This window comes from Arvicanthis niloticus, chromosome 6, assembly GCF_011762505.2.
Source record: "Arvicanthis niloticus isolate mArvNil1 chromosome 6, mArvNil1.pat.X, whole genome shotgun sequence".
NCBI lineage: Eukaryota > Metazoa > Chordata > Mammalia > Rodentia > Muridae > Arvicanthis > Arvicanthis niloticus.
Window position 1 is genome coordinate 106,630,693 of NC_047663.1, and position 18,095 is coordinate 106,648,787.

The following is an 18,095-nucleotide window of genomic DNA, read 5'->3' on the forward strand; positions in this document are numbered from 1 at the left end:
AGATAACCTGTCTCCTTTACAACTCTATGCGTCACAATTGCAAAGAATAGTTCCAAACTTGAGAAAGTCAGGGGACCAAGCTAAAGGTCTGTTCCCTTTGTCTATGCCCATGTGGGCCTGTCCTCATCCAAAGATTAGGGAGGCACTCAGCTCCAGCCTGATTCTCTACTGACAAGGCTGACTCGAGCTGACCAGTGTAGAGAGAAAACCACAAGGGGAGAATATATATTGCTCTCAGCAGCAAAACTGTGTCAACAGTCAGGCACTCCTGGGTACATTCCACTGACTGTGACACATGGCCCTGGCAAAAGACAAATGGCCAGGGAGGAAGCCAAAGCCAGAATGTGGAATAAATGTACCTATCTGCATCCATGCCAAGGTACACACGTCCCACTGTCTCCAGGGGCTAGGCTTTAGACCCCCAGCCTCATGGCACCTCACAAGCCATCTCAAGAATCTGCATGGGCACAGCTGCTAGTGGGCATTTTCTGCTCAATTTCTGACCTTCTGAAGTTCACTCCCAGCACAGGCTACATTGTTTCCTTACTGAACCCCCAAAGTCCTCCCAGAATACCTCTGGTTCAACACACCATCAGACCTTTTGGGATTGGGCATAGAAGACAGGTTGCCCATGGCAACACCTAACTGAAGCATGGAGAATCAGCCACCAGGAGAATCTAAGAGGCTGGCTTGCTTAGGTGATAAAAATATAGAATGAGCAAGTAGAAACAAAGATAATTCTTTAAAACTACTAACATTAACTTAGTATCTTGCAAAGAAATTAAAATTACCCTTTACCTTTTGATGAGCAGGACTTTCCAGTGGCTGCTGTTTTAATTTAACTTCTTTCTCTGTTATCTCTCTCATTTTAAGATTTACCTAAGGCAGAAGAAAATGCATTAAGAAGGCCTCTGTTGTCCCATGTCATCCCTGTATCTCCATTTCTTCATCAGGAGATCCCACAGCACCTATTGATCACTCTTAAGACAGAGGTGCCATCAGGCCAATTACAAAGATGCAGAACACCTGGATTCTATGTGACTCAAGATTTGCCCTGAGTCTCAGGGTCAGCCTGCCCCTGCAAGGAAACCACTGTGCCTTCAAATGCGAGTGCAGGACTTTCCTCACCACTGTGGAGTCAGGGCTAGACCCGACGTATACTTCACACAGTTGTTTGCTGCCACCCCATAACAATCTACCTAATTTTGGGTCACACCTCATCTGACTACACAAAGTCAACACAATATAAAACTCAGTTATAAAACCCAAGTATAAATCCCTTAAAAAGCATAGATTTAAGTAATCTCTCTTGAAATGAAGATAGTATCAAATTTGTATTTCTATTGGCCAATGAGACAGTTTAGCAGACAAAGAAGGTACTTGTCACTCAAGCCTAGTCACTGGAGTTCAATCCCTAGAACCCACATACAGATGGAGGGAGACAACAAGCTCCACAAAGTGTCCACTAATTGCAACACACCTATTGTGCCACACATGTACCCACACACACACATCATGCACACACACATACATCACTCTCACATACACAATATAATTTCTTAATTTGCATTTATAAAATAACAGCAGGCTTTGTAAAAAATACACATTAATACGTAGGAGTGGTTAGAGCAATAATAGTCAGGTGAAAATCTGCAGATCTGAGTGGTTATCATCAAAGAAAAATACAATATGTGAACTCTTTACCTACACAACATCAAGAAGATAGAAAATCTCTTTAAAATTACAATAAAGGAGCTAGAGGGACAGCTCAGTAGTTAAAAGCATGTTTTTGCAGAGAACCTGAGTTTGATTTCAAACACTAATTTGGCAGCTCACAGACAGACAGACAACCCCACCCCAAACATGAGTACGTGCGCTTGTGCTCACGATGCCACAGTACATACATGAAAGTCAAGAGGACAACTTGCAGGAATTAGTTCTCCTCTTCCACCAGGCAGGTAGGGATCAAACTCACGTCCTCAGGCTTGGTAGCAAGTGCCCTTCTCTGATAAGCCATGTCGCCCACCAACCTAACAGCCAGATTTTTTAAGGAAAGTAAAGCCACTATGAAAACTGGGTGAAGTGGCTCATCTTGTAATTTCAGCACTTGGGAGGTATAGACAGAATATCTGAAGGTCCTCTCAGAATATCAAGGTCCTCTCAGCTACACACTCAGTTCAAAATCAGTCTTAGATATATGAGACCCTTTTTTAAAAAAGGAAAACAAAACCATTTTAAAACTAGCTGGGCGGTGGTGGTGCACACCTTTAATACTAGCACCCAGGAGTAAAAGTAAATTAAAAAACATTAGCTGGCCAGCCAGTCTAGAAAAAAAAAAAAGTGAATTCCACGTTCAGTGAGCTTTGGGAATAAGGAAAAAAGAGAGGAAGATAACAGATAGACATCTTCTCCTGGTCTGGGGATGTACTTACACTTATAATACACATGGTATGCTCGCACGTGTGTACACACACACACACACACACACACACACACACACACACACGAATGTCCTTTAAAAAAAGATTGTATGTCCTTAAAATATCAAGGATCTCTTATTTTCTTATCTTTTTGCAGTGTAGGCACTGCACGGCCACTGTGAACTGCTGGTCCTTCACAAGCAGGGAGCACACAAGGACCAGAAAGCATTGGTCAGCACCAGCCTCCACAGCCACCACAGCTAGTACAAACAAACAAACAAACAAACAAACAAACGACTGTTGAAAGTAGAAAGAACATAACTGGGCGGGGTTGCCACAAAGAATGAGACATGGTCAATGTCCTAGGATAAAAGCAGGTCTCCTACCATGAATACATCACTCTGGTCTCAGTAGGCCCTGGCAACACAACAACCCAGGGCAGAATCTACAGCAACCCTATAAAATAATGAAGAACTACTACAAGTACTCAAAGGGAGAGAGGGAGGGAAAGAGGGAGGGGTTTAAAAAAGAATGGATGAGTCGGGCAGTGGTGGCGCACGACTTTAATCCCAGCACTTGGGAGGCAGAGGCAGGCGGATTTCTGAGTTCGAGGCCAGCCTGGTTTATAGAGTGAGTTCTATGACAGCCAGGACACAGAGAAACCCTGTCTCGAAAAACAAAAACAAACAAACAAAAAAGGATGAGATAAGCAGCCATCAAGCCAGCTGACAGAATTCAAGGACAATTAGAGCAACCTAACTGGCCTAACACTCTAAAGACAAGGCAGAAGCTATCCAATGAGTGCACGAGAATAGCACACTTACAGTGTGCTCAAAACTTCACTTAAACAGGAAGACAGCCCAGTAAAAAGGCTGTGTATGGTGGTGCATACCTTTAATCCCAACACTCAGGAGGCAGAGGCAGACAGATCTCCGAATTCCAGGCTAGCCTGGTCTACACAGTGAATTCCAGGACAGCCAAGGCTAGACAGAGAAATCCTGACTTGAAAAAAGAAAATAAAACCCAAAACACAAAAATGTATCTGGAATGAATTCTCTCCAAATACTAAAAATTAAAAGCAAAGTCTTTTCAGATAACTCACTGATAAAACAAGAAATCACCAAGATTGATTCTATTTTAAAAGAAATGCAGCATACTCAAGAACACGAGACAGAGCAAAGCTCTGCTCAGAAGGAGAGCACCACCTCGTACCTCATACATGAGAAGCAAAGCAAGTTTGAATGAACTAGCTCTCTACAGTAACAAGCGAAGAGCATGTGTATGATGCTTCCACTAGCTAGAACACTTTACTTTGTTTTTGTTTTTAGTTCAGGGCTGAGAACAGAACTAGACAAGCATCTCTGTCACTGTGTGTCACTCCTAGAAACAAGGCTGTCTGCTCTCACCATGGAGAGAATGACTGCTTGAGGTGCTGGATCTGACCAGTACATGATGCTGGAAGATCGCACCACACTACACAAACACACTCAGCTGCTAGGTGCCACTAACATTTAAGAGGTAAACACTGAGGCTAAGACAGGAAAGATGTCAGGAACTCAAGGCCAGCTTGGTCTAAAGAGTTAAAACCTGTCAATAGATACACAGGCAGTCAGGCAGGCAGGCAGGCAGGCAGGCAGGCAGGCAGGCAGACAGACAGATAGACAGGAAGGAAGGAAGGAAGGAAGGAAGGAAGGAAGGAAGGAAGGAAGGAAGGAAGGAAGGAAGAAAGGAGATGAAATGAACCCCCCCCCCAAAAAAGAAGAATAAATAGTAAAAAACAATGAAGGTAAACGGAAAAAATAAACATTAAACAGCACAGATATGTAATGTTCTGAAGATAGTAAAGTTGGTAAACTAGAGAAAAACAAGGAAGAAAGTCATGATCAGTATCAAGAAACAAAGACAGGGTCACTAGAGACTGCAGATATTTATTTACATTTATTTACCTGAAGGATAAGCATCAATAAACTTTATGCTAATAATAAAATGAACTCTGTAAAACCTACAAATTATCAAAACTCACACAAAATTAGATTAAAAAATCTAAATAACTTAAAGTATGTATAGAAGTTTTCACGACTACACACACACACACACACACACACACACACACACACACACACACTACATCTCCAGGCCCAGACAGCTTCACCAGCAAGACCAAAGGTTTCACAATTAAATGAAACCAATCATATTCAAATTACTGCACAGAACAGAAAAAGAAAAACACCTTATATTTCTTTTGAGTCTGAATCACCCTAATATCAAAACAAGAGAAAGAAATGCATTAGAAGAAAACAACTGCAGACAGTTGTGTGGGTCCTGAGGGTCAGGGGCAAACAAGCTACCTTCTGCCACTTCTACTCCACATTCCACAAGAGAAAGGAAACACACTTCTTAATTTAACTGTATTTCTATTGATTAGCAAAAAGCAACTGGAAATAAAAACTAAGAAACACGACTTACAGCACAACTCAAAACACTGAAATTAAACTTCCCTGGGGATAATTAATGAACAAAAAAGTGTGGCAATGAACTGCACTCCTCACAGAGTAACAACACAGCCAACACAAGTTGATTCTAAAATTCATGTGAACATGCAGACGCTTACAGTCACCTCAATCAAGTCAGTATCACAGAGCACTGTTTGTATGAGCTTACAGTCACCTCAAGTTACCAAAATACTAGTCACACAGGTCAGTGGAGAGGGAGAGTCTAGAGACACACTCACATGTGCAACTCGACTAGGTCCCAATAGAGCCACTGCCACAGTAACGTGCAGAGGGGAAAAAAAATCTCTGCTTTGGGGAGTCTCCAACTGGTCTCTGTGAAAAAACCAGGACACTTCATATATCTTCCCTGCCTCATACACAGTGTATAAACTCCAGGTGCATCAGCGAGCTCAGGGGACGAGCAAAGGCCACCAAACCACTAGGAGAAAGAAAGGGGGCAAACCCTTGAAGTCTTGGGGACGGGCAGAAATCTCTTAGCAAAAAAAAAAAAAAAATGTAAACTAGGCTTTAAAATCCCCCAAACCTGTGCAATTATTAAGAAATGGTAAAAACGTCAAAACTAAGAGAGGAAAGTCACAACATACATTCCTAACAAGATACGTACATATTCTTGCAACTATATTAAGATAAAACACAACTTAAAACAGGTTTAAACTAAGAATGATATTACTCACTTGTAATCACAACATTCCAGAGACTGTTTAAAGAAGAAAGACCAAAAGTTTACGGCCAGGCTAGGCTTCACAGAGTCCCAGGCCAGTTTCAGCTACAAAGGAAGACTCTATCTCAAACACACACAAAATAAATAAATAAAAGTTGTGCGAAAGATTCAAACAAGGACTTGCAAAACAAAAAACATCAGGGAAAACACATGAGAATCTACTACACAAAAGGCCCCAAATTAAAGACTGTAGATAACAGATAGAACCAAAAGATTCCTACTCTGTCCCTGAATTTAAAGGTGTTCCCTTTGAAAATATTCTGGCAGTTTTTTTCTAGAAACGTAAGTAAATGCTGGATGTGGAAAAAGACTTTAGTCACAGCACTTGGTATCAGAGGTAGTTGGTGAGTTTAAGGATAGTCTGGTCTGCAGAGTGAGACCCTGTCAAAAGAAGAGGAGGAAGAACAGGAAGAACAGGAAGAAGTCGAAGAGGAGGAGGAGGAAGAAGGAAGAGGAAGAAGATGAGGAAGAGGAGGAGGAAAGAAAAAAAAGACGTAAGCAAGTATGTTAGAATATACTCTCATCTGACACAGTAATTCTGCCAAGTACTCACTTAAAGAAAGAGCAGCAGCATCCAGACACATCCGAATGCCCCAGCAGCTTTATTCAAAATAGACAAATGCTGGGAAACACCTAGGTGTCAATCAACAGGTGAATGACAGACAAATCATGACACAATCATATAAAGAAATTCTATAAGGCATAAATAAAACTAAACTACTTATAGATACATTTAGTTCAGTGAAAAGAAGCCAAGTGCAAGAACATTTTAAGCAAAACCTAGATGAAGCCAAACTAATCCCACTAAGAAAGCAGGTAAGTGTGAGCCTGGGCCTGGGGAAGGTACTAACTGCAAAGGAACCCAAACAGCACTGAGCATGAGAGAAGAGCTGTCGTGACCGTTGTGGCTGTCAAAAGGGTATCATCGCTGGTTAAAGCCAAGGAATCACCACATGTGGCGTCTAAGTTATGTTTCAGTAGAGTGAAGATTTTTTTTGTTTTGTTTTGTTTGCTTTTTTTTTTTTTTTTTTTCCCACCCCCCGAGACAGGGTTTCCTTGTGTAGCCCTGGCTGTCCTGGAACATCCTCTGTAAGCCAGGCTGGCCTCAAACTCAAGAGATCCACCTGCTTCTGCCTCCTGAGTGCTAGGAGGTGTATGCCACCATCGCTCAGCTCGGTAGAGAGTTTTAAACCACAGGTTATCAGTATAGCTGTGAGGATGACTCAGTAGGTAAAGAACGTGCTGTATAAGCATGAAAACCCGAGTTCAGATCCTCAGCACCCACACAAAACAAAACTAAACTAAACTCTGAGTACTTGACACGGACACAGGATGACCTAAGACATGCTGGCCAGGCATTCTAGTCTATTAGGGAGCCCTATGTTCAGTGTGAACCCCTATTTTAAAAAAACTTGGGCAGCAAGACTTTTGACCTCTTTTACTCATGCTGGTACACATAAACACATATATATGCATACCAACACATATATGTTTATAACACACTCACTAAAAAAGTTAAAAGAGGCCCAGAAAAACAGGCCATGGTACAACTCAGAGCACCTAGGAGGTAAGGAGGACCTAAGTGTCCATCAAAGATGACTCCCCTCAGCCCCCGCACAGATGATACTACCTGCTCAGCTGTAGTCCAGCGGGTACTAGGCTGACTTTCCACCCAGGACACTCAATCATAGCAGGGATGGTCCTCTGCAGAAAGGCTTTATCAACTACACCCCAAGTCAGGAGGAGAAAAGGAGTCCAGGACAGCAGAAAAGGCTTCCACTATCTAAGCTAGAGAAAAAGATCCCAGAGGGATGCCACAAAGAAAGACAAACTCAATACCCTACCCAGACTTCAATGCTGAAGCTTGTTGAGGGCCCTGTGAAGTTATGTAGAGAACCTCTAAAAACACATGAAATCTAGTGAAGGCTGCAAAAGAGCTCCGTCTTGCTGGATGCTGGGCAATTCACCCTGGATGCAGAGTAAGGAGAACATTTAGCCAGAAGCACAAACTGCATCTGATGACTATGACCAGAGAAAAGCCTACAATGTAGCAACCACCAGAGAAGCCACACCAGGGAAAACAAATAAAGAAAAGGACTGTAAGGATACCAAGGCACAGTAATTTAAAAATCTAACAGTCAAGTGCTAACATGTCTGTGACCCAAGACTATGTGACAGGGATGGAGGGCTATGTGCACATCATTTTTCACAATCCCAAATCTGCATACAACGTCTAAGAGCAACAAGTCAGAAGACAAAAATACAGTGTATTCCCTTGATATACTACATGGATGTAGCCTGACATGATGGTATATGTCTGTATATCAGCCCCAGGACTTAGGAGGCAGGAGAATCAAGAGTTCAAGGTCATGCTCAACTACATAGACAGTTCAAGGCCAACCTGGACTACCTTTCTCAAAAAAAGGGGGAGAGGGATCTCAGTGGGTAGATGAAGTAGTTGCTAAGCAAGCATAAAGAACCAAAGTTTAAAACCACGTGTTCTAGTTACAATTTCTGCTGTGATAAAACACCATGAACAAAAGCAACTTGGGGAGGAAGGATTTATCCACTTATACTTCCAGGTATACATCACTAGAAACTTCAGAGCAGGAACTCCAGCAGGGAAAGAACCTGGATGCAAGAACTAAAACAGTGGCCATGGAGGAATGCTAACTACTAGTCAGCTCTCCCTGGCTTGCTCTGCCTGCCTTCTTGTAACCCTAGGACCACCAGCCCAGGGTGGCACCATCCACAATGAGCTGGGCCCTCTCTGAATAGTCATCAATAGATAAAATGCACTAGGGACTTGTCTATCAGCCAATCTAGTGAGGGTATTTTTCAAGTGAGCCTCTTACAAAATGATTCTAGCTTATGCTAAGCTGCCCTAAAACTAGCCAGCACAGCATGTAAACCCAAATGCAGTAGCAATTCCAGTGCTCCTCCAGCAAAATGGGTTGGGGGGACCTTCTCTCAAACAAAGGACGAACACCTGAGATTTTCTTCCACAGGCTTGCCAAGGCATGTTCATAGCTGTACTCTCACATGAATACATGTGTACACACAGGGACACACTGATAAACAGACATAGAAATACACAAGAAGCGATTTCTCCCCAATAACTATCAGCAAAGATCATAAACAAACACTATACATAAGTACCTAAGTTAAAAATGAAACCCATGAGCTGTGACCACACACACATGCACCTTCTCATACACAAACCCATCTTGCTCAACGCTCAGAGATCAGGAGTAAGGACTGTCTGCTAATCTATTGGGACAGCTAGCTAGATAAAGTATCATGCAGTCCCAAATGACAGACTCTAGTGGCAAAGTCCCAATATGGAGAACAAGAAGAAGGCAGCTCTCCATCAAGCAGAGAGCTAGACAGGCACTCACCTTATTAATCCAGAATACCATGGCATCCTCGAGGTCATAAGGAAGTTCTTTGGAGGCGCTGAATGTAGAAAAGCGCTTGACACTGGCCACTACCTTCTCAATGCTGATCATCTCCACAGTGTAGGCCATCATCAGGGCATCCACCATCGCCATGTGGCCACTCTGGGGACAGAGGCAGCAATCAGCATCCTAAACATCTTGCAGGTCCCAATGCAAGAAAACTTTCAGCCTTGCCTCCCCACAAAGGACATCACTGGCTGGGGCCTGCCCACCCTTGGCCTGTTCCAGCATGCAGTAATGGTCCATCGTCCTCATCTCTTGCCAGCAGACTATAAGTTTCCTCTGTAGCCCTGGAAAAAAAGCTGTGGGAAGAGGCTGCCCACCTCTTCTGCCTCCAAAGGCTCTGGGATAGCACCAGGGCTCTCCTTTTATCACACTCTTTCTTGAGTCTCTTCAGAGCTTTCTCTTCACCCACACATCACCCTTAAACTGAGTGAAAATAGCCATAGCATGCAAAATGCCTGGGAAGAAGCTAACAAGAGCCATGCAAGGACATCATGGGGTAGGTGCTGGGCTAATCTGCAGAGGCGCAGCCTCTGAGGACCGCGCGACAGAATCTGGCTGAGTGCAGCTACCCAACATGAAGCCTCTGCAGTGCTGGGCTCTGCCGCACATATCTTCACAGTGAGAAGAAAACCCAAAAGCAAGCTGCTCTTTCCAGAATGATGACATTCTTTAAAATGCAGGCCTGTCATTATGGTCCACCAATACACATAGGTAAATCTCACCATCTGTCACCTAACAGCAGGGCACTGAGTCTTGCCTGCTCAGCTAAGGGAACAGAAGGAATGCCTGTCAGACACTCACCATCTTAATAGGTGCCTGGCTGAGGTCAGCATCTGTCACAGGGGTATCATCACTCTCCATCACATAGATGCCCTTCCGGGACAGGGCCTGGATGACAGACTGGTGTCCTTGCAAGGTAGCCACCTGGTCCCCTTTTAGGATGAGGCTGCAGACCCGGCAATACAGCTCACTGGACAGGAGAAGCTTGATAACGGGTGGCTTAATGTGTTCCTGCTCATACTGGTCGATGTAAAACGGGTCTCGGAGATCCTCAGGAATGTTGTCTACGGCAGGAGAGAGCACTGGGTGAGTGGGCATGTGCAGCCCAGTCTTAAGCATCACCAGCCAAATGAGAACACACAAAAGCACTTCCAGCAAAATCCCAGCCAAGGTACAGCCCACCTTCAACACACAAAGATCTAGGGCCAACTAACAGCCTCATTAGCACGTCAGAGGCAATACTGGGCATTTTTACAAATGTCAGCATTATCTGAACGATGGTGGGATGCAAGCACAAAACTCTTGGGATGCTGGAGGGCTCAAAGGAACCAAGATGTCACAGGACTGGGATGATGCAGTGTCTGGTAACCCCAAAGAAGGAGTTATGATACAATGGCATTCATTATGGGGAGGGAGCTCTTCGGGTCTTCTTTCCAACCAAAGTCAAGGTCAGGTAACAAGCAGATACCCAACAGCTTTTGTTTAGGAAGTAAGCCAAATCTGTTGCCACTATAATCACAACAGAACAATGGCAAGCAGCTTTCGGTATCTATGGTTCAGGAAGCATACTGTTTAATCACAACTCTAGTGAATCAGGAGTAATGACTAATGTGTCCATATTACAGACAAGAAAACTGAAGCACAGAAAAAGGATGTAGCATGTCCAATGTCACAAAAGACAGGACCCAACTACAATCTGGTCTTGGGTACACTCATTGCCTACAGCAGATACATCACCAGGCTGAGCAAGCCAGTAAGCAGCACCCCTTCATAGCCACTTTGTATCACTTCCTGCTTCCAGGTTCCTGCCCTGTTTGAGTTTCTATACTGACATCCTTCAATAATGATCAGTGATATGGAAATTGAGGCCAAGTAAACCCTTTCCTTCCTCCCCACCTTATTTCTGGTCGTAGTGCTCCATCAGAACAATAGTACCCCTAACTAGGACACCATCCACACTCCTCTAGCCTGTGCCAGGTATAGAACCACACTGAGAAAAGGTCAGCTTTTCAGGGGCTGCTTCCTCCTGCCCCAGCATCCTCTCTCCTGCTCCCTTCTGTTTGTTTCTGAGCCATAATGACATATAAGACAAAAAGAGGAGAGGAGCCACACCACACGTAAGCGTGAGAAGTCCCATGGAATAGAGCTGAGAGGCACAGAACACACTAGCCGAAACTGCAGGATCTGGTTCTGAACTGGTAAAATCAAGCAAGGATCTGAGCGAGGGAGGCCAAGTTCCAAATTTGTTTTGCTGCCAGGAAAAGGAGACAGGAGTCACCTCAGGCCTGCGCCTTCCTTAAGTGTCTAGTAGAGCTACCATCTATCTACCTAACTTGCACCCCATAACTTCTTTCATGTTCAAAATTCCAAGAACACATCTTACTTCACTCCTAGGAGACTTTACCTACCTTGAGACTTGAAAAAACACGGATGTGTGCCTACCCATTATGTATAATAGCCCCAGCCACCTCCTCCAAATCACATAAATGACAGTTCTATGTGATGCCTGGAAGACCTCAAGCCACACTGGCTGTCCCAGCCCCTCTTCCCTCTCACCTGGATACCAGTAAGGTTCCTCTCTAAGAGGAAAATAGCACAGCTCAGGAAGTACCCCACAGAGTCTCACTCTGTTACAGGGAAGGAGAGGATGGTACACCACAGAAGCACATCCAAGAGCTGGCGTTTGACAGATACAGGGAAGGCCAGGAAGGATGCAGGAGTTCAGAGACACAGTATAAAGACATAAGCAGCCTGAACTTGGAAGCTAACAAGACAGGAAAAAGCAGCCAGGCCAAATATCCAAGAGGAAATGTTTCCCTGGTCCACTTGCAAAAAAAAAAATCAACCTAAAATGGTTCATGTCACTGGCACATTGGATTGGATCCTGTACAAATACTCATTCTGAACACTTCAGATTCCTGACAGAAAACTAGAACAATTATGTAGGTAGACAACAAGCCACTCCAATCCAGTCTTAGGGTGCTTCAGCCCACTCAGCAACAGAACCTCTTCTTGTGGCCCTTCAGGGGAGAAACTGTCCTCAGCTCAGTAAGGGAGCCCCACTCCTCCCAGTCTACCATAACAGGGGCTGTTCCAAGATAATACTCAACTCAGTCCATGTCAGAAGCTATATTTGCACACATCTATTTGTCTAGTAACTAGCAGTCAGTAGTTGTTCTTTTAAAAAAAAAAAAAAAGCAACAAAGGCTACAGAAATGACATACATAATTTTAAAATGATAATGATGATGATGATAAAATATTACAAAACAATACAAAGGCATTGTAAGTGCACTCTGAATCTGTTTCAGGTGACATATTTCTCTACAAAAGACAAAGACAGTAGTCTGCAAATCACTCATTCAACAATTACTGAGTACCTACATGAACCAGGAAACCTAGCATATTAGGCAAACAAGAAAAAACATGACAATGACTCTTATCAGACATATATTTACATATATTTAAATATATTTCTGATAAGAAATATTTATATGTAAATAAATATATTTACATATATACAAATACAATCACTAAATCTGTCTTTAAAATGAACTGTTGAAAGCAGATTAACATAGTTGACAGGCACCGGGCAGTGGTGGCGCACGCCTTTAATCCCAGCACTTGGGAGGCAGAGGCAGGCGGATTTCTGAGTTTGAGGCCAGCCTGGTCTACAGAGTGAGTTCCAGGACAGCCAGGGCTACACAGAGAAACCCTGTCTCAAAAACAAAAACAAAAACAAAACAAACATAGTTGATAGGCATGGTGGCACACAGCTTTAGTCCCATCACTCGGGAGGCCAAGGCAGGTAAATCCCCGAGTTCAAAGCCAGGCAGGTCTACAGAGCAATTTCCAGGACAGCCAAGACTACACAGAGAAACCCTGTCCAGAAGAAGCAAAACAAGACAAAAACAAACAAACACTTAAGAGATAAAGATGTGTAGAAAATAAATATCTATAACCAACAGTGAGACAGTGTGGAGAAGGCAGGGAGAGCAGGTGGCAAAGGCTGTCAGACCACAGAAAGGAACTGCAGGCCCAGAAAGGAGAGGGAACATGGTAGAAAGATGTTTAACCAGACACTGCAGAGAATTTTCCAATACTTATAAAATTTATGAAACCACTAAAAATGCCAGCAAGACTAAAAAAGGAAAATCCACATCCAAAAACCACTAATGACACCAACAGGATCCAAAGGCAAAACACGTTTTAATATGGTCAAGCCAAGGCAGCAGACTATCCCTGCTTGCCTTTCTATGCAGAAGGCAGCTACACCCCTGAAACACATCAAGGATAAGCACGGGCACTTAAAAAGTGAAGAGGAAGGGTGCTGGTGCTGGTGCTGGCCTGGACCTCACTGCAGGACAGTAGTAGAGAGAGTCACATCCCCACCAAGGGCAGGCCAGGTGCAATCAACAGGAGGCCCCACTAACAATAAGGCAGCAGGGGATATGGGAATACTGTGGGGCAAAGGTATTCTTCCTCTTCTGGCCTAACATACTTTCCTTAAAGCCAAAACCATCATGAATCAAGGAACACAACAAATAAAGGTCTCACTGAGAACACCTAGCAGAGAAGATACTCTCCCTCCCTGCTGGTTATGAAACTCTCTCCCTACACAGATTAGGATTCTAGCAAAGGGAATCCCGTTGTTACCAGAGGTTTGTGGGTATAATTCTGAGCCCTGGCATCCCCAGCAAGCTAGGTTTGGCTGCCATCCTCAATACATCAAGTAATGAGACAAGTGACAGGGAGAATCAGAAAAAAGCAATTTATTCATGTGGTCATCTTGGGAAGAAAAATAAATGGATCCAGTAACCCCTAAGTCCATCCTCAGGGTGCTTACATGAGATTTAAGTTTAAAGAAAGGGCATGATTAATTAAGCAGTTCTGGTCAAAGAGTGAGCCTGCCCATCACTGGCCAATCACAGCTTGGTCCTGTAAGTTGTTAAAACTGTGTGTAATCTCTTCCTGGGAGGCAGAGATAGCCAACCATAACCAGCAGTCTTATAAGCAGAATCCCACCTACTCAGCCTGAGAAGTTCCTCTTGCCCTTAATCAACAGCAGCAGGGAACACCCCTCCCCTCCCCGCCCCCCCCCCCAAAGTAGACTGAAGCACATGGTCAAGGCTGGGTACACGACCTGCTAGAACCATTGTTAACACTGAAACTCAAGTCTGCAAGCAACCCAACAGGATACTTACTGGCTGCTAAATTAAGAGTCCAAGAGTCCTGCCTCCTAGGAATCTCCTGAAATTGCCACTCAAGTTCGATGAATGAATGACACATACCAAGATGCATCAAGTGTTGAAGCATCTCTGACATTTGAACGTAGCCAGCACAAAATAGCTGCAAGAGTCAGATACTCTGAAGCAAACTAAAAAAGTTCAGCAAAGAAAGTTTTTTAAAGCACTAAATATAGAAATGAAAACTAGAGCAACAGATTCTTAGAAACTCACTGGGCAGGCTGAGCAGCAGAGTGGCAATGACAGGGGACTGAATGGAATCACTGACTTTAAAGTGAAATCAACAAATCCATCTAATCTGAACCACAGGCAGAAGATGGAGACTGAAGCTTGGGAGGAACAGAGACAGGGAGCTGTGGGAGAGGGGCTGTGCACCAGAGTCTCAGGGAAGGACTGAGCAAAATAATGGCTAAAACCTTACAAAATACAGTCAAAGACATCAACCTACTGACTTTAAAACACTGAGCAAACCATAAATCAAGAAAACCCAAAAGGGGCTGGAGAGCTGGCTCAGGGGTTAAGAGCACTGACTGCTCTTCCAGAGGTCCTGAGTTCAATTCCCAGCAACCACATGGTGGCTCACAACCATCTGTAATGAGATCTGATGCCCTCTTCTGGTGTGTGTCTGAAGACAGCTACGGTGTGCTCAAATAAATAAAAAATAAATCTAAAAAAAAAAAAGAAAGAAAGAAAAGAAAACCCAAAAGAATCTGAGCCAAGACATATACTCAAACTTTTAAAGACAAAAACAAACAAAAATTCTGAAGCAGAAGAAAGGCACACTTGCTGGAAGGAATCCCAATGATAGTGGGACTCTGACCTGAAGCTGTGGTGTCAATACAGAAAAGTACTTTGTCAAGCCTGGTGACCTAAGTTCCATTCCCACATAATAAAAGACAACTGACTCCTGTAAGTTGTCTCTGACCTCCACACATATGCAATGGCAAACACTAACACACAAATACCATACACACACACACACACCCCTCATAAACAAATAAATAAATATAATTAAAAAACAAAACTACTGGCTGGAGAGACAGCTCAGCAGTTAAGAATGCTCTTGCAGGGTACCTGAGTCCCAGCAGCCATGTGGTGGCTCACAACTGTCTCTAACTCCAGTTCCAAGGGATCTGACACCTTCTTCTGACCTCCCTGTATACAAAGCAGGGGACTGGTGCACAGACATACATGCAAGCAAGAAACACCCATACATATAAATGATGATGATAATAATAATAATAATTTTAAAAGTAGAACAAGAAATAACTATGCAAATGACTAAAATACATTCCCATAGAGAAAGAAAACAGTAGGAAAAAAATGAAGCATCAAGAAAAAGCAGTAGGAAGAAATGAGTCACATGATAAATATAGAAGACTGTCCTTTGGAGTTTTCAGCTGATACATGGTACAAACAAAACTACCACACCAGAACCAGGCCTGGTAGCACACACCTTGAATCCCAGCACTCAGAAAAAAGAGGCAGGTAGATCTCTATGAGTTTGAGGCCATCCTGCTCTACAGTGCTAGTTCCAAGACAGCCAGGGCTACACAGAGAAATTATGTCTCAAAAAAGAGAAAGAGACAGAGACAAAGACAGAGAGAGATAGAGAAGGAAGAGGAGGGTGGGGAGGAAAAGGGGAGAGAAGAACAGAGGGAGGGAGGGAGGGAGACTGACCCTGACTAGGGATATAACTTAGAAAAAGCAGGTAAAGCAGGAAAACCAAAAAAGACAAACAATATAATATGCAGGCAGTATTCAGTACGAAGTAAAGATGATGTTGCCAGAATCTGAGTTCACTGCTGGCTTCTCCACCAAAAGACTGAGAGATAGGAACTGGTCAATGGAAATTTAAGTTTTAGGCCAATCAAGGAAAGAAAAATGTTTCTCTCAACCTTCTCTATAGCCACATTACAGTTTACAGAGAAGAGGAAGGAAATGCCAGGAGCTGGGTACTGCAGGATCAGCTACTGGGTAATTTATTTGAGCTTTGAGATTAACCCTGTCCAGAATACCTTTCTCTAGCAGGTCCTCGCCTGGCATGGGATTTTCTGAAAAACTCTCAGTTCTTTAAGTGGCTGTTACATTACCAGAAAGGATTACAGTACTCTCTATCCTTATCTGCCAGGACTGATTTCCAGACAACCATGGATATCTAAAGGTAGAATAGTACCAAACCCTACTCCTGTTCCCTATATAAACATAACTAATAAAGTTCAACTTATAATACAGCAACTGTTAAGATCCCAGGAAGGACAGTGTTCATGACTAATCACACCACTCCAGTAGTTCTCAACTTGTGGGTCATGACCCCTTTGGGGCCAAATGTCACAAGTTGATATCCAGCTGGGCAGTGGTGGTGCACGCCTTTAATCCCAGCATTTGGGAGGCAGAGGCAGGCGGATTTCTGAGTTCGAGGCCACCCTGGTCTACAGAGTGAGTTCCAGGACAGCCAAGGCTACACAGAGAAACCCTGTCTTAAAAAAAAAAAAAAGAAAAAGAAGTTGATATCCTGCATATCAAATATTAACATTATGACTCATAACAGCAAAATTACAGTTATGAAGCAGCAACAAAAAATCATTTTATGGTTAGGGGTTACCACAACATGAAGGGTCATAGCATTAGGAAGGTTGGGAACCACTGTGCTACTCAAAATGCCATGCAATTTAAGAATTATTTCCAGAATTTTCCATTAAATATTTTCAATGGGTGGTAGCACCCACCCTTAATCCCAGAACTCAGAGGCAGAGGCAAGCAGATAGCCTGATCTACTGAGAGTGTTCCAAGACAGCCAAAGAAACCCTGTCTTAAAAAACAAAAAACAACAACCAAAACTCTGAGAATGCAGTAGAGCATGGTAGTGAAAATACAGTAAGCACATGAAGGCTGAAAGTAGGACTAAAGACAAAGAGAGCCTGGGGGTTAGTATCAACTGGACTCAGACTGCATGAAACATCTGGCAGAGCTAAGAACACACACAAATCTACTATCACTGAAACTCTGGCACTAGTTCATCAGCCATCCACAAGGTTATTAGACCTAGCCAGAGACTCAGCACACAACGCCTAACCCACTACCACAGGAGCCATTGCTGAAGTCTGAGCCCCAGGACGGAAGCAGGTAGAAAGAAGCTGCTGTAGGAATATGGAAACATGAGGACACAGAGTAACAGCAGGGAGAGAATCCCGGGTGTTTAATTCTCAGATAAATCAGTTAGTATGAACAAAAGAAGAAGAGGAAGTACCTCTGAAAAGGATCACTGTTAAGAGATTAGAGAAAGAACCAGAAAGAAAACTAGGCCGGGCAGTGGTGGTGGTGGCGCATGCCTTTAATCCCAGCACTTGGGAAGCAGAGGCAGGTGGATTTCTGAGTTTGGGGCCAGCCTGGTCTACAGAGTGAGTTCCAGGACAGCCAGGGCTACACAGAGAAACCCTGTCTCAAAAAACAAAACAAAACAAAACAAACAAAAAAGACAAAACAAACAAACAAACAAAAAACAGAAAGAAAACTAAAGTCTCAATTTATTACCTCATGCCTTGGTTCTTTTCCCAAAAAATAACTACTCTGCTGTTTCTCTACCTGGTTCATGCTCTAGTTATGAACAGCATTTCCACTGGCACTATTTGCTCCTCTGTCTGTGGGTAACACAACCTAGTTCTGGCTGCATCCTGGTGACACAGGCTGGGGACTTTGAAATGGAAGATATTGCCATAATGTGATCTGTGG

General features: G+C 43.4%; 1 protein-coding gene across 7 annotated transcripts in view; it reads right to left on the reverse strand.

The window, feature by feature from the left end:
* Positions 1-18,095, reverse strand: part of Camsap1 (calmodulin regulated spectrin associated protein 1) — a 63,790-nt gene that overhangs the window by 36,427 nt on the left and 9,268 nt on the right. For 6 of the 7 annotated variants that reach the window (XM_034505361.2, XM_034505364.2, XM_034505366.2 and 3 more), the window contains exons 2-4: positions 9,920-10,182; positions 9,053-9,214; positions 799-879 (exon numbers count right to left, since the gene is read on the reverse strand). In XM_034505361.2, the coding sequence (XP_034361252.1) occupies positions 799-879; positions 9,053-9,214; positions 9,920-10,182 (506 nt within the window). Of the gene's footprint in view, positions 1-798; positions 880-9,052; positions 9,215-9,919; positions 10,183-18,095 lie in introns of those variants that run through there. The other variant, XM_076937591.1, reaches the window with a different exon arrangement.